Consider the following 15,930-nt stretch of genomic DNA (forward strand, 5'->3'; position numbering starts at 1 on the left):
TGTTACAACCCCCTCCCCCCAAGGAAGCCTAACACAAATGCACAGACACACCCGTTAACCAAAAGTTCGACATTCTGTTGTGGAGGGCAGCATATTGCTGGGCTGGGAGGGGAAGAGTTGACACACCATCTTTCTCTTTTTTATCAGGAGTTTAATACTGATCATAGCAAACCTGGATACATTTCATTTCTGTAACCACCACCAGGGGCATTAAACCTCCAAGGCCTTTTCACACATTCTATGCACATGATTGGGCTTGATGTTTTCACCTGGATCCAAACAGGTGTTTGTGAACCTTCCAGACTGCTTGTTGCTAGCAAAAGCTGCAACTTACCAAAGTTTTGCAAATGTAAACAATCGACCCAGAGTAAACAATTCTTGCAGTCTTATCTGTCAGAGCCATAGTTGGATTCAAGCAATCAAAAAGCTCAATCAAAAGCAAAGCAGTTCCTTAAGCCAATTCTCTTTCATTTTTCCAGAAGGAAAGAAATCTGAATGTTTGCTTTTGAAGCAGTGGAGTGAGGTTATTATCCCAGATGTCCCTTGTCCACTAGAAAACTTGCAGATAAATAGTTCCCAGTGGAAAGAAAGAAAAGGAAATGCAAAAGACAGAAAAAACAGAAAGGAAAAGGACTGTGACCAAAACTGAACCAAGTTTGTCATAAGGCTAAATATCAAATTGAATTGCATAAAACTATAGTTCTGGCAAAAATAATAAGTCACGTGAAACAACGAAAAGGCAGCAGTGGTATAGAGGTTCTGACATAATTCAAATTGTGCTGGCTGGGTGATTTTTTTTCCCCTCTTCCTGCTGGTGGGAGGAGACAAAAATCATTAGAGCCCATGCAGCAGAGAAGATTTACCGTAAATGCCACCTGGGTAAAAATTAAATAGTCAATCAAAAATTAATGAGTTTAATTACCACAAAATTAATTGTCTTTGTATTTTAATCCACGCTTAGGTGACTGAGGATAACAATTCATGTGTGATAGCCTCATAAGAAAGCGTTGCATCAGAAAACTATATCTGCATAATTGAAGTCTTACCATAAATTTAAATTCTGATAAATTCAGAGAGTGGTCCTCAGTTTAAAATGTGCAATTTAAACAGATACACATAAAGCCAAGATTCAAATCTCCCAAGGTAACATGCACATATGCCCCATCCCCACAACTTCCAAATACAAGAAGACACGAAAAAACTGACACCAAAAAGCATTTGTGTGTGTGCCATTGAAACATTTATACCAGGAGCCAAAGTGAGGAGGTGGGATCAGTTTTGAAGCCACCTAAATGCAGCATGAATGGCTTAGAAATCCTGGAAATTTAGAATCAGCTGGCTAGTTCTACTATACTAAGAAAGAAACTTAACATGATCTTCAGGTAAAGGGTGAAACTTTTTTTTTCCTTTAAAAAAATCTGGGTATTCTTTGTTGATGGTTTAAAAAGAACGTTTGCCTTTAAAAAGGAGCTTTTGAATAGGGTTACTCCATATTACAAAGTTCACATTGTGGAACTTACTAAAAGCTGTTGCTGTACTTATATTTCTGCCAGTAGAGCAAAGTAGTGTTTTAGCTAAAGCAATTCTTCAAGTGTCAAGTTGCCCTATTTTTGCTTCATTTAAGTTTGACAAAGAACTCTAAGAGCCTTCAGATATTCATCAAATGATTGAAGGGTCCTGTGTGTGCTATTTTATACTAATGGTGTGTCCAAAATAAAATTTTAAATTGTGTAGTTGTGGGAGTGGAGGAAAGCCAAGATTGTATACTTTATTCTACAGATTCTCCCCACATGGCAACAAATCAATTACATGCATGCATTCAACAGGCTTACAAGCATTAAGCATTTAAAAAAACCCATGCACAAGTCCAACTCAAAATCCTAGCAAATACAGTACTTGGAAAGAGAAATGTCAATTTATGTATTTTTACTTAATGGCATTGCTGCTACCAACTTCCTAAAATGCTTTTTTCTTTTTAGCCTGACACACAAGTGCTTCAGTGGTGGGTTCTGAATTACTTTGTGTGTGCTTGAACCTCCCACCGCCACCACTGGTTCTAAGAACCGGTCCGAACTGAGAGCAACCCACCGCTGAAGTGCTTGTCATCACAGAAGTCTTTCTTATTAACTCTATGTAAGAATTTCTATTGGCGGTGGCTGGTAAAGAAGGTAGCGCTACCAGAGTAGGAAAGAAAGATGTAATTCAAAGCTGTCTTAAGCTTCCTCTCCAATACATTTGAGAATATAAATAAGGGAAAAATCAGTGAGATATCAGGACTTTAATACCTAAAGGTTATCAGAGTTGGTTCCTCAACACTGAAATGTCTCTTATTTAGCCTGCAATTCAGCTTGATTCTGGCTCACCTAATGAACTTAGCTCCTAAGAGGCAATGTCAGCCAACATACCTGAAAAAGATCTGGGCTGGGAAGCCAATAACCTAGTTAGTAACTAACAGCAGAGCCTTGCTCCATCTTAGACGTGACTCTACAGGATTGCAGCACAGAAAGGAATGGCAGACTATCAATCATCCGTAGCACTTGCTCCAGATTCAGTACTCCTACATCACTTTGCCCACTTTCACAAAACACAGACAATGCAGGGATAAACACTGGGGCATGGGTGAAATCTCCAGGAGTGATTTAGAGCATAATCATGCCAATGTAATAATGAGAACGAATTATAGCACCTTGGTGATGGCTGAAATTTGTTACATGATGCTGTAAATCATGAGGGAGCATTGGCCACTGCTTGAGGGGAAGAAAATAAACCATTATTAAAGGTGTATAACCTTTAAAGGGGAACCAAGGTTCTGAGGCAAATACAGATAATCTTCAACTTAATGGAGTCCGCTCATTACAGTTGTCATGATGGTTGTAAAGCACTCCACGACATGACTGATTCAATTTTACTGTTTTTTAATACAACTGTCTTTAAGGAACCAATTGATTGCTATGGGTCAAAAATCTGAAGTAAATGCAATCACATAACTATTAAGCATAAATACAGGCCAGTTGCCAAGTGTCTGAAATGTAGTCACATGACAGCAAGGGGAAGATGGCTGTTGTAACTCTGAAACCAGCCTGTAAGTATAGTGCAGCAGTCTTGTAATGTCATAGGTCATGGACTACCTTATCACTATTGCTCTCAAGCATTGACTCTTCAGATTTCCGGCATTTTTTGTGGCCTATTAAGCCACCTCCTACCAGATAGCTGAGGACATCATTTCACCTCATAAGCTAAAGGACTCAGCTTCAGATCTGAGCTAATAGGCCCAACAAACAGGGCCATCAAGTGTAAATACTGTATGTAGTCAAATGTTAGTTTTTTTCTTCACAGAACAGGCATGTAAAAGGGACCTTAAATTATTGCCAACACTTTTTTTTGAGGGGGGAGGATAAAAATACCTCCTCTATTCCTGAACTTCATATGTATTTTTCTACAGTCCTCACTCTTAACAAAAGCTGGCGGTGGTTTGTCCCTGTCTTCTTGACGCCTTCCAAATACTGTACTCCTCTATTTCCTCATTCTTCCATCTCCACCCCATTTGGTTTGCCATTGTTTCTCTTTCCAGTGTAATTCCCCTTTACTACATTGCCACTCTTTTTATGGTTTGTTGGAAGAAAATGGCCTCTTGTGAATGCATGTATCCTTTTCTTTGCAGAATTATGGACTTGTACTACACAGAAAACAATTAATTTTACAAATGGGTACCTTGTTTTATAGGCAATTATTTTTGGTCATTAATTATTCAATTTATTTTTGTCTCATGGCCTTGTCCTTGTTAGGGAATGGGTTCTAGTCAATTAATGTGTCACACAAGCACATGTATGTGCAATAGGAAAAACCTCCAGAATTGCTTTCTGCTGGAATTAGCAATTTTTAGGAGGGAGGTAGTAAGCTCTATAAACTTGGATATTGTATTTATTTTTGTCTGTTCTGTTCTTGATGGAGTTAGAAATCAGAATAGCCTTCCTTTTAGGAAGATGTAGAACACCCAGAGCCTTTATGTGTTGCTTCATTTTAGACAGATGGCTATTAGTAAATTATCTTTTATTCTTGATAATAGCCATATAATACATAATAATTTGAGAATTCCAAGGGAGTAAAAAAGGATAACTAGTATTCTGTGAAGCGTAATGGATGAAAGGGATATTCTTCTCATTTGAGTGTCACATGCATAAATCAGAACCCGAGACTCTTGACTAAACAAAAAAACCCTCAAGTAATCATTTATTGTGTGTAAGTGGTACAAATCACATGCAAACAGTTAAATCCATATAGCTTCCCAAACCTTGTTTTGCAACTGCTGCCCTCTTCCAGCTCATGTGGTTGAGGAATGAATGAAAACACCCCCATACTGAAGAACTAATGGTCAAAAATTAAGAAGTTCAGTGGGATTCAAGACAATAGCTGGCCCTTAGACAAATGCAGGCAGCTTATGCCTTTGTCTATATGGGACAGCTTTTAAATGGAATCAAATGCAAAGCTAATGTCCAATCTATAGTCTGAACTTTCACTTATCTGATTTAGTTGAAAATGACTGTACCAAATAAGGATATAAAATAACCTATGTCTATTAATTTAGCAGCAGGGCATTTTTTCAACAAAATCCCTTTCAAAGTAAATTCTTAAGTGTCACCCATCCCCATTCAGGAAGCAAAGGGTAAAAATATATTCAGTTCTAACAGAGTATGCTGAGCAAAGCCATGGAGGCTGTATATTTTAAAGGCAAACCTGCCTCAAAACCACTGAAAGATGGACTAGTTGCAAAATAGATTCTTAAACTATATACTTGAAAGATATCATGATCCAGACAAATTAGAATACATGTTTCATAAATGTTTTATCTCAATGTGGGTGACAGAAGTAGACCTATCAATTGAATCAAAGGAAATCCACCAAAGCAAAAATGACACTAATTTTCTGATGCTGGGCATTTAGCAAGCTATAGGGCTTAATCAATCTTATGAATAATTAGTTGTGTCACAGATGTAATTCATGTCATGCTACATCACACCATGGCCAGTTATAATTCCTGACAGATTAGCAGGGTACAGAATACGTAAATGGAAGGGTAGCAAGCTACTTCAAATTAGAATTTTGGAAACATAATTCATAATTTTTTTAAAGGAAAAAAGAATTATTTAAAGATTCCAAATATGACACCATGATTGGCTGATCTACTTACCTACATAACACAAAGGCCCTATTTGTGCAACATGAAGGATTGTTCTCTTTAAGCCAATTAATTAACATTGGCACAGTCAGGGCACATGATCCCAAATGACAGAGATGGTCATTCAGTGACACTATATTTAGTCCTCACAGGAGGCATTAGTTTCTTACTTCAGGCTGTACCCTCCACTCCGGGAAAGTAAATATAAAAGATGAGTTGCCACAATGCAATTAAGGTTGGTGTTAGACATCCCAACAGTATCTGCTCACTTTTCAGACATACACACCTGGAGTGCAATGGATGAAAAATCAAAAGGACTATAGAAATGGAATGCTCACAGGAGGAGCATTTTTATAGGGCTTCTCTAGGAGTACATTTTGAACACAGTTGTTGCCAGGATAGGCTATGGGTCAATTAACTCAATTTTTGGAGTATGATTAATTAGATACCCTAATAATCTAACCAAACATGCCCTGAAAATAGCACCAGTAATAAGGAAGATAAGAGATACGAAGGAATGAAAGGAGTAAGATAAGACAAGTTTAAAAGAGGGATGCTACCCTAGCCAACTCATTTCTATTTGTTCAAAAGATTTCTGTTCTAACCTGAAGTTAGAAAATTTGGGTGAAATTTTGAATGCAATGCAAGCAACATATTAACAATTTTGAAAGAAATTAGAAAACCCCCTCCCCCCAGATCTAGCTTGCTTATTATTTTGGTGATCTAAGAATCCAAAGCCTGTACTAGATCAGTTCAGTCTGTGCAGGGAGTGCCTGCCATTTTAAAATCAGTAACAATGATGCTTAACAATTATCTACACAGAACATGATGATGCAGAACTAAACAGCCAGGCAGGAGGAAAAGGCCTGGAGACTCTGAGGAAAGTTTAAAAATAAGAACCATTATTGTTATTCATGATGAGGTGAAAGAACTCCACACTGCATGTCTATCTCCTGGAGGGAAACCAAAAGTGACTCACACCATTTATGTTATGACTAAACCAACCAATATCAACATTTCTCCTGTTGAGCACAGTAATAAGCACATTTCCATGGATGCATTTGGGCAGAGGGAAAGGGAGGGTGGATATGTACAATTATGGATGGACAGAGAACCCCAGCCACTTTAGCTTTTCACTGCTTCCCGTTCTTTGTTTTCAGCATCTTCTGGATATGCATGCCAGGTCAGTCTTTCTTCATAAAATGCTATCACAATTTGAGGGCACTTCACATTGGCTTCTTTTGCTAGAACCAGATCAGCCTCATCTGTGTCTTTCCTAAAGAGACAAACAAAAAACAACAAAAGGAGCACTGGTCACTAACTGGTTAAGCACAATTAAAAATAAACAAGGTTTTACCTACCTATTTCATAATGGAAAACAATAGCAAAACAACATCACTAGGAAACCACCAACTGCACGACGGGAAGCGTCTGTCTGAACTGCCAATTAATTTGTGAATATGAAGGGAGGCAGGTATTGCAAAGTGTTTGATACCCATTAATTTTATGGATTTTAGCTACATTTACTGTATATCATATTATTTAAACTTCTGGATAATTCATTTTGGATGGATACTGCCAGCAGTTTCTTTTGTCCCAGTTACTCTGGAGTGTTAGTGGCTAACTTAGAGGACACCGCTGGTCAAAATCCTAATAAACTGATGAGCCTAATGCTGCAGGAAGTTTACTAGTGTTGTAACTGCTATTAACATTCAAAAGGAAATCTCACTGCATCCTCAGCTTCTATAATTGATAAAGGGGACAGATATACTTTTTCCACAATTCTCTCTCCATCTATACTATGTATATACAGTAAATCAATCAAACAAACAAACAAATGATTGAATTGCAAAAGGGAGGAGAAATATAGGGAGATATCTCCTCTTTAATTGTTAATTGTTGAGCTTTGTATTTTCAAGTAAGATGCCAAAATAAAATCAATCTGTCAAATCAGTGTTTTTAAAATGTTCATCAATATTTTGCCAATTAACTAAACTCAAAGTTTTAATGGCATATTTTTATTTCAAAATATACAAATTGAAGACAGCACGCTTCGTTTTGAGAGGCATGGCCATTTTCCAGTGATATTATCTTAAAGAGATAAATAGTAAAAATTTACACCCAACTTCTAATCTTTCATTCAATTTTGCCCAGTTTCACAAGAAATCCCCATAAAGATAGTCAAGGGCAGAAAAGTACTCCAAATGTTTACCATCCCCCCCCAACTTGTTCCTCAGATTCCCAAGTTTCATTTTCTTGATATATCATTTGACTTTGGCTTTGTCATTTATGCAAATGTGTATTTTCCCACTCTCTACAGATATTTTAAAGACTTATATTTTAAAGACTTATTTTCTATTTTAAAATGTTAATACAAAGTCATATAAGATGAAATGGTCGTAGGAACAAATGAAAAGTTGTAAAAACATTAAGCAAACAGAAAAAATACATGACACCATTGAGTTTGACACTGGTATACTGGAGGGAACATCAGGGTGACACCTGGATGAGGGAATTCTAATAGAAAAAAGCATCAGTTAGTTTATTTGCTTTGTCTGTTGTTCAATTCTAGCCTTGCCCTACCTGTATAAGTACCATTCAAGGAATAGCTTTACTGATTAAGGCAGTAAACTTTAATTAATTAATGGAACTTTTTATACTAAAAATTTCACCAGAATTAATCTTCAACCCATTTAACAACTGACAAACACACATTCTGCAAAAGAACTCTTATCTATCAGGATTCCCTATAACAGGGGTGTCAAACTTGTGGGGTGGATGTGTCATGGGCTGGCCATGCCTGGCTTAAGTGAAAGGGGGGAGTTGCAATCAAGTGATGCAAGTTTGACACGTCTGCCTATAACTATGCCAGAAATTGTGATAAAAGAAATTAGAGGATGACTTTTCTTTTAAATATGTTCCCCAACATTGGTACTTATAGTTTGTAAAAGCTTTTACAGTAATCAGTAAGTAAGATTGATAATGTTCAATGACAATTGATACAAATAAATATATTTAAGTCAAGATTTTAAAATTGTTGCCTTAATTTTACTTTTTTTTTTTTAAAAAAAAAGCGGTAAGTACAGTATTTCATATTCCAGCAGAGCTGAAAATATAGCTTTTCTTACAGATATAAAGAGTCTTTGGAGAGGGGCGGCATACAAATCTAAATAATAAATAAATTACTGCTTATTAAATTTGCAAACAATTGCTCTCTGATAAAATTCTTATTATAAAATCTGATTTTAACTGGGCTTTCCTCTAGACTAGAGCAAATGTAATAGGGCTGCAACCTTAATTCAATAACTCAGTTAAAGAGTCAACATAGCTAATATGTGTTACTAATAAACAAAGAGCCCATCAATTTCAAAGGTAAGATTAAAAAAATTATCTAAAGCACAGCACAGAGTTAATTACAATTAATATAGCTGAACTTTGCAATCTGTTCTAAGAATGTCTGGATTAATTCCACTGTTTAGAAGATTAGGCTCTTTGGAACTAGTTAACTGGTCTGAGCGCAAATGCACGCTAAGGAATAATTTAATCTTGGCCTACAAGCCCTAGGTTTGAATCTAAACCTAAGTCAAGTCTCATTCTTTAATTCAGTTCTTTTATAAATTAGTAAAAGCAATCTAACTCACTAGAGTGTGCATACTTTTCTATAGTTTTTACTGTAATTCTTATATACAGTAAGTACTGCAATAAACTATATACACTGCTCCAAAAAATAAAGGGAACACTTAAAAAACAGAATATAACTTCAAATAAATAAAACTTATGTGAAATCAAACTGTCCAGTTAGGAAGCAACACTGATTGACAGTCAATTTCACATGCTGTTGTGCAAATGGAAATAGTTGTGCAAATAAAATATTCAATGAGAATATTTCATTCATTCAGATCTAGGATGTGTTACTTGAGTATTCCCTTTATTTTTTTGAGCAGTATATATTCAGGATAATGTGTAAAATATTACTCTATTAGCTTTACTGATTATATTTCTTGTCTTTCTGAATTCATTTCAGCTGATAGTGATAACCCTGTACAAACATTCAAACATTTTAGATCTTTGATCAACCTGGGATGAGAAAATTAGGGCTTCAAAGTATACAATCATTCCTAAATTACAACTGCAATTCAGGTGATGCTACAGCAGTGCCCAAATTAGGGATTACAATGATTACAGGACAGTTCAGAGACCTGTTCACATTCACTCACCGCCCCCAAGTGTTAGGTCACAATAACAAAGAAAACATGATGGTGGAAAACTACCAAGCCCTTTATAGTCCTTGCTCTTCTTTCCTTCCCTCCCCCACTCCTTTTCAAGAGTGGCCTGCAGCTGGATCCCTGCCCCCGCTCCCCCCTATCTTGCAAGGAGGAGCAGCCCCATCCATCTCAGCCCAGCCAGCTTTAGAGACAGGAAAGGAGGACAAGGGCTTACTTTCTCCAATGCCTTGTTGTGGGGGAAGATCAGCTCTCCTAAGATGGAATCCTGATAGGAGTTTGGGAGGGGGAAGAGGGGGGCCATTGAAGGGGGCAGCAAAAGGCAATTTTCTTAGAGGCGGCTATGCTATAACCTCTGGCTGGCTGATAAGGCAGGCTCTGCTCTTTGTCTCGGCTTCTGCTGGGGGAGGGGCAGCTGCTGCATATGCAGCCTAGCCAACTCTCTCCTCTCTCCCTCTGCTGCCTTGCCTGTCTGCAGAGAGGCTTCCTGCAGAGATAAGCTCAGGAACAAAAACAAGAGGCAAGTCAAAACCTTTCCAGAAGGATTTCCTGTGCTCTCTACTTTGGGGGTGGGGGCAAGGAGGGAGGCAGTAAATTTGCCTTCCCTTTTAAGCAAAATCCATACAATTGTGAGCTCAGGGTGGACTTTGCATCTGTACAGCAGAAGCTTCACATCCACTCCAGGGAGAACAAAGCCCAGCCAAGGAACTGCCATTAAACCATGGCGCCTCACCCAAGGGTGGTTAATTTACTGGGGTTATTTCACAAAGGGGAAAATATGCAGCTATCGGACCACAGAATAGGGCTTTTTTTAAATTAAAAAAAAAATTAAAAATAAAGAAGCACACTCACCATTTCATTAGGAACATTAAATCTCCGCAGGAGTCTGTGGCTCCGATGATTTTTTCTGGCTCCAATCCTCTTTCAAAGCCCCTGGCAATATCGGTGCTCTGATGGAGAGAAAGTGAGAAGGAAAAGAGTTAAAATATTCCTATTCCATAGCCATTTGTTAGTCTCCTCAACCATGAAGCAGAGGCTTCCAGGGCCACTCAGAAGCAGGTGATAAACAGATGCCATACGTGGCGTGGTTGTAATTAGCAGCCGAGGAGGCCTTAATATCTTTCCTGCCTGTATTATTAATCTTCACACACACACACACACTCTCTCTCTCTCTCACACACACACACACATGTTGGGAGAGGGAGAGATTGTGAAGGTGAAGGAAAGACGCCTAAAAGGGAGAAGGGGGGGAGGGGAGACCCGAAGTCGCCATGAAAATGAACTAAGAAAGCGATAAGCAGGCAGATTGAGGGAATTAAGTCATCTTGCCTTTGCAGCAGCTGCTGCAGCAGCAGCAGCCATTCGCGATTTCCAAAGCTCCCCATCCCTGCTACGCCTCCCCCGCTCCAGAGCGCACCACCTCTACGGGCTCTCACAGTCCTTGAGGTCTTTGTGCCGGTGGTGCCGTCGATGGGTGTGTCCCATTCATGCAGAAGGGGGGGGGGGATTTTTTTGGTTGGTTGTTGTTGCTGCAACGGAGAGCTTAAGCCTCCGGGCCCCCCAGACAAGGGTCAATCAGCTCCCTCTGCACATACCATCTGAAGGCTGGTAACAGCTTTCAGTCACTGCAAGCCTGGAGCGAGAAGCGTTCTCCCTGCTTTGCAGCAGCAGCAGCACCACCACCGCACGCTATTCTGCTAGAGATCCACACATTTGTTGCTCGCACATACTGTCTAGCAGATGCAGCTATGCAGACCAAGCATGTCAGAGACAGACTGCCTGGCTTTTTTTTTTTTTTTTTTGCAAAGTATTAAAGCCAGTTGCAAAATGAGGAAGAAGGAAAAGAAAAGAAATGCATTACAATAAGCTTATGATAGTTAAGTGAAAGAAAAGGCAGCAAGATGGAACCAACTCATTTAAGGATTGGTACAACCCAGAGGGAGGAATTTACAAATGGTGCATTCTTTTGCAAAAGAAATCAGAAAGTACTTAAGTGCTCTCGCCTTTTAATTTTTCAAACAGGATTTTTTTAAAACCTAAAGAAAAAAGAGACAGGTTCATTTAGTGTGGGGAATTTTAAGATAGGAATTGGTCCTAACCTTCCAAGTCATGCATATGGTGAAGATAAGAAAAATGGAGAACTTGATGTTGGATTAAAACTAAAATAAAAATAAAAATTATGTATCCAACAATTCTCGAATATCTCCAAGTTCCTGCTAAACCACAACTCCCAGAATGCCTTATTACTGGCCAAGATAGTTTGGGCTTTTGGGAGTTGTAGTTCAACATTTTACCCTGAGGGCTACAGCATCCCCATTCAATTTAGATAAGCATATATGAAATGAGTTTCTGAACATTTAAAAAATATCTAATTCCTTAAAAGTACCAGCAACCATTAAAATTAGTGTTGCCTTAAAGATTGCTATTACTCAGCAACTTGGTAGAAAAAACAATTCTTCAAACAGAAGGTATTGTTACATACAAATTAGCCAGAGCAGTAACAGGATAATAGGCTGACTAAATTATATTACAGTACTTTATAAAATTCTGTATTTGGGGGATTTGTAACTCTCATTAAAATTTGATCCTGCACTGTGAGATTGTAGGCCATTTAACTGTGATTTCAGTGTTTTGTCTAAGCTAGCTTGTAAACATTTAGCAAATTGGGAGGCTGCCTATTTTACTCACAACAGACAACTTCTCCTCAGATCACATTTGAAAGTTTTAAAGATAGTTTGATTTGTTTGGATTTTATATCTGTATATATTTACAGTTTATTAATACAATTTTTGGATGTCCAAAAAGGTTATCATACAACTTAATTTAAAACTCCAGTGCAGAAATGCATGCTGAAATTCCCTCTGGTAAATATTCCCAAAAACCAAATTCCATTACTGAAAGTAAATTTAGTAAGTTAAAGATTTCACACCTTTGCCTACATTCTCATCCTGAGCTTTGAATGACAGGCCCCAAAACTGCTTTGCATATAAATAAATAAAATCTATGCTAGAAGACAGACAGAGCCCTTCATTATGGCTCCTCAAAAGGCTTGCAACCACCCAGGTAGAGGAGAAAAACAAACATAATGAAAACCGCCACCACCACCACCACCACCACCACCACCACTAATTAATAACAACAACAATAACAATACTTTTCTTTCAGTGTAGTGCTTGTTGGAAGAAATATCCATCTGATTCAGTTCCAAGTCGGGAGGAAGGCACTGGAAATAAAATGGAGGCTGGAGGCTGATTGGAAAGAGGGTCCATTTATTGATTAACAGCTAGTAAAGCTGACCAAACCTAGTTGAGAGTGGGTGGGTTTCATACCTTATTTGGGCTTTATATTTGAGCTTCTTCTTCCTGTGCAAGAACATGTCCTTTAATACTCTATTGGTTATTGTCAGATTCCTGTGGGGTGATATAGGGGTCATACATGGCTCTATAGGCAAAAGAGGAAATGCAAATCCTAGGAGCTTGTTTGAGCTAAGTTTGGTTGACATTTCAAGTGCTCTGGTGATTGTGCAATGTCTGAAATTAGGAGATTGTACAATGTAGTGAGCTTTTGATCTGCTGCCACAGAGAGGAGCAAATATTTTCCAAGGCACCTGAAGGCCAGATAAGGAATAATGAATGAAAACTGATCAAGGAGAGATTCAACTTAGAAAGAAGGAGAAATTTTCTGACAGTGAGAATAATCAACCAATGGAACAGCCTGCCTTAGGAAGTTGTGGAAGCTTCATCACTGGAGGTTTTCAAGAAGAAACTGGACTGCCATTTGTTACAAAGGTTGTAGGCAGAGTCTCCTGTTTGGGCAGGGGGTTGGACTAGAAGACCTACAAGGTCCCTTCCAACTCTGCTAATCTGTAATCTTCTAATAAATGGTAGTGTGTTAATCCTATTATGTCCCAAAGGATCATGTCCTGTTCTTAATCCCATCATCCTGAAGCTGATGCTTTTTTGTTTTGTAGATAGGCTGGCACAGTCTTTCTTAATAAGCACAAAGTATCTGCTGGGTGTGTGTGGGGGGGGGGGGGGGGTACTATTAAGAAAGAGTGACTCTGCTTTCTACCTCTTAAAAAAACATGTTTCTCCATTTCTCCCTTTGGGGAAAATATAATATTCTGCCCTTTTCAATATTCCTCAAAATATTTCATTCTTCTAGGAGATGATAGGTGCTGATTTTCTATATTCATTCATTCATTTGACTTGTATGCCACCCTTCTCCTTGGGGCAGCATGCCAATAGCACTACAGAATCTTGAGATACCAAAGTGCTTTTATAAAAGAGACCTATCTTTAACAAGCTTCATTGCATTCTTTCCACTAGAGAATACAGGAGACTGAGGTTCAATCTACAAGCCACACATTATATGCATACACCATATTTAGTAAACTACCAAATGTGCACAATCCAAATTGATCACTCCTCTACTATTAGAGTTTCTCAAAACCCTAAACTGACATCTTGCAATATGTATTCAATTACATTTCTCTTGCCCAAAGGGAGCAAAATTGCCATTATCAGAGCAAAATAAATAAATAAAATAAGGTCAACTATCTATGCAGATTTTTTTAACAGAAATACCATCTATCAAATAGTGCATATTTGGCCGTAGGAAGTAGGTGTACAAAGAACACAAAGCTCAGAAACACATCTCATCAGCAACAATCATTACCAATCTACGATTCCCAGTAGTTCTCTGCTGTTGTACAAAGGTTAATTTATAGGTTGAATGTATATTTAGGATATTAATTGTTGTTAAGATTCCAAAGCCTGTTTAATAACTATGATTAAATACCATGAAGAAGTTAGGAATGTTTAGCCTTGAGAAGACTGAGGGAGAATAATGAAAGAATTCTTCAAAAATATGGAAGGCTATTTGTTTATTAATCAAATTTTTGTACCACCTATCTCACCTACATGACTCTGTGATATCATGCAAGAGTCTTTTTTGGTCACTAAATTTAACTTAAAGTCCACTGAATGGCATGTTCAATCAAATGTTAGGAAAAAAATTCTAATGACAAAAATGCTAATGGAAGCAATTATCCAGAAATGCTATGGCTTCCATTCACAAGATATGTGGAAGCAGAAGCTAAAAAGGCACTTGTTTTAATTTAGATTCCTATACTTAACAGGATATTAGGCCTCTAAAAATCCTTGCTATACATAGTTCTAATCGACTTGCTCTGAAAAAAACAGAGGCACCATGTTGAAAAGGGAACCATGGCAACCTAAAATGTTAAGAGAACTGAAGTAGCTCTGGCAGGAAACAAATCATTCATTTCACAACTGACAGAGTTACTTCCCACATTTTAAGGAAAAATCATAATAGTTTTAAAAAACTGTAGTGTATTCCAAATATACTAATAATAATCTGCTCGGTATGAAATGGGTGACCTTATTACACCTCATGATTTCATTAAAGAATAACAGTAGAGTGCAGATTTGAATCTCTAATGACTTAGTCCAGGGGTAAGCAAAGTTGTCTCTTCCTGAGCTAGTATGATTGGCTCAGGAATTCTGGGAGTTGAAGTCCACAAGTCATAGAAGAGCCAACTTTGCCCACCCCTTAGACATAATTTTATATAAGCATTGATGTAAAGGGCAGGGCATTTTTTTCAAATAAGACTCTTAAAAAATAAACACATGGAATTACAGATGATTTTTCTCTTCCAGAGGGGAATGGCAAGACATAAAATGTCACTCTTAAGTTCCTCATTTATACAGATTTCACAGGTTCACAGTGTCCAATAAAGATGTACAGTGGTACCTTGTCTTACGAATGCCTCTTCATACGAACTTTTCCTGATACGAACCCGGGGTTTAAGATTTGTTTGCCCCGTCTTAAGAACCATTTTTGTCTTACGAACCCGAGCCCGGGTGCGTGGGCTCTCTTACTGCGCATGCGCTCGCTTACTGCCGCAGGGATTCCCCTGCCTTGTGACTGTCACTGTCGGGATTTCCCATTTGCTTCCCGTCCCCGCCAGGATTTCCCATCTCCAGATGTGCATAAGAAGACAAGCCAGCCGGGTGGGGAGGGGGGCTGAGAGAGAGGAAAGCCACTGCAGGACGAAGCGCTTGGGGGGATGTCCAGCTGGGGGAGGGAGTCACCCCTCTCGGCACCCCCAAGCCCAGGAGGCCAGCTCCCTGCTTCTCTGACCCTCCCCTAAAAAAACCCCAGGCTCTCAGAAGGAAAGAAGGGACATCCCCCCAAGGGATTCCTCTGCTCTGCAGTGGCATCCCTCTCTTTCAGCCCGCTCCCCCCCCCAGCTGGCTTGTCTTTTGTTATGAGGTTTTTTTTCATTATTAGAGGGGGGGTTAGGAGAGGGTCAGAGAAGCAGGGAGCCGCCCTCCTGGGCTTGGGGGTGCAGAGAGGGGTGACTCCCTCCCCCAGCTGGACATCTCCCCAAGGGCTTCATCTGCAGTGGCTTCCCTCTCTTTCAGCCCCCCCTCCCTCCCCACCTGGCTGGCTTGACTTTCCTTCAGAGTTTTCCTTCACCTGCCCCCGAATAAGGATCCGAATGCC

The 15,930-nt window shown here is 38.9% G+C and overlaps 1 protein-coding gene across 2 annotated transcripts in view; it reads right to left on the reverse strand.

Moving 5' to 3' along the window:
- Positions 1-4,203: 4,203 nt before the first annotated feature.
- Positions 4,204-15,930, reverse strand: part of CBX5 (chromobox 5) — a 48,499-nt gene continuing 36,772 nt past the window's right edge. For both annotated transcript variants that reach the window (XM_070740832.1, XM_070740833.1), the window contains exons 4-5: positions 10,252-10,349; positions 4,204-6,452 (exon numbers count right to left, since the gene is read on the reverse strand). In XM_070740832.1, coding sequence (XP_070596933.1) covers positions 6,302-6,452; positions 10,252-10,349 — 249 coding nt within the window. In that variant the 3' untranslated portion in view covers positions 4,204-6,301. The remainder of the gene's footprint in view (positions 6,453-10,251; positions 10,350-15,930) is intronic.

This window comes from Erythrolamprus reginae, chromosome 2 (genome assembly GCF_031021105.1).
Source record: "Erythrolamprus reginae isolate rEryReg1 chromosome 2, rEryReg1.hap1, whole genome shotgun sequence".
NCBI classification, from domain to species: Eukaryota; Metazoa; Chordata; class Lepidosauria; order Squamata; family Dipsadidae; genus Erythrolamprus; species Erythrolamprus reginae.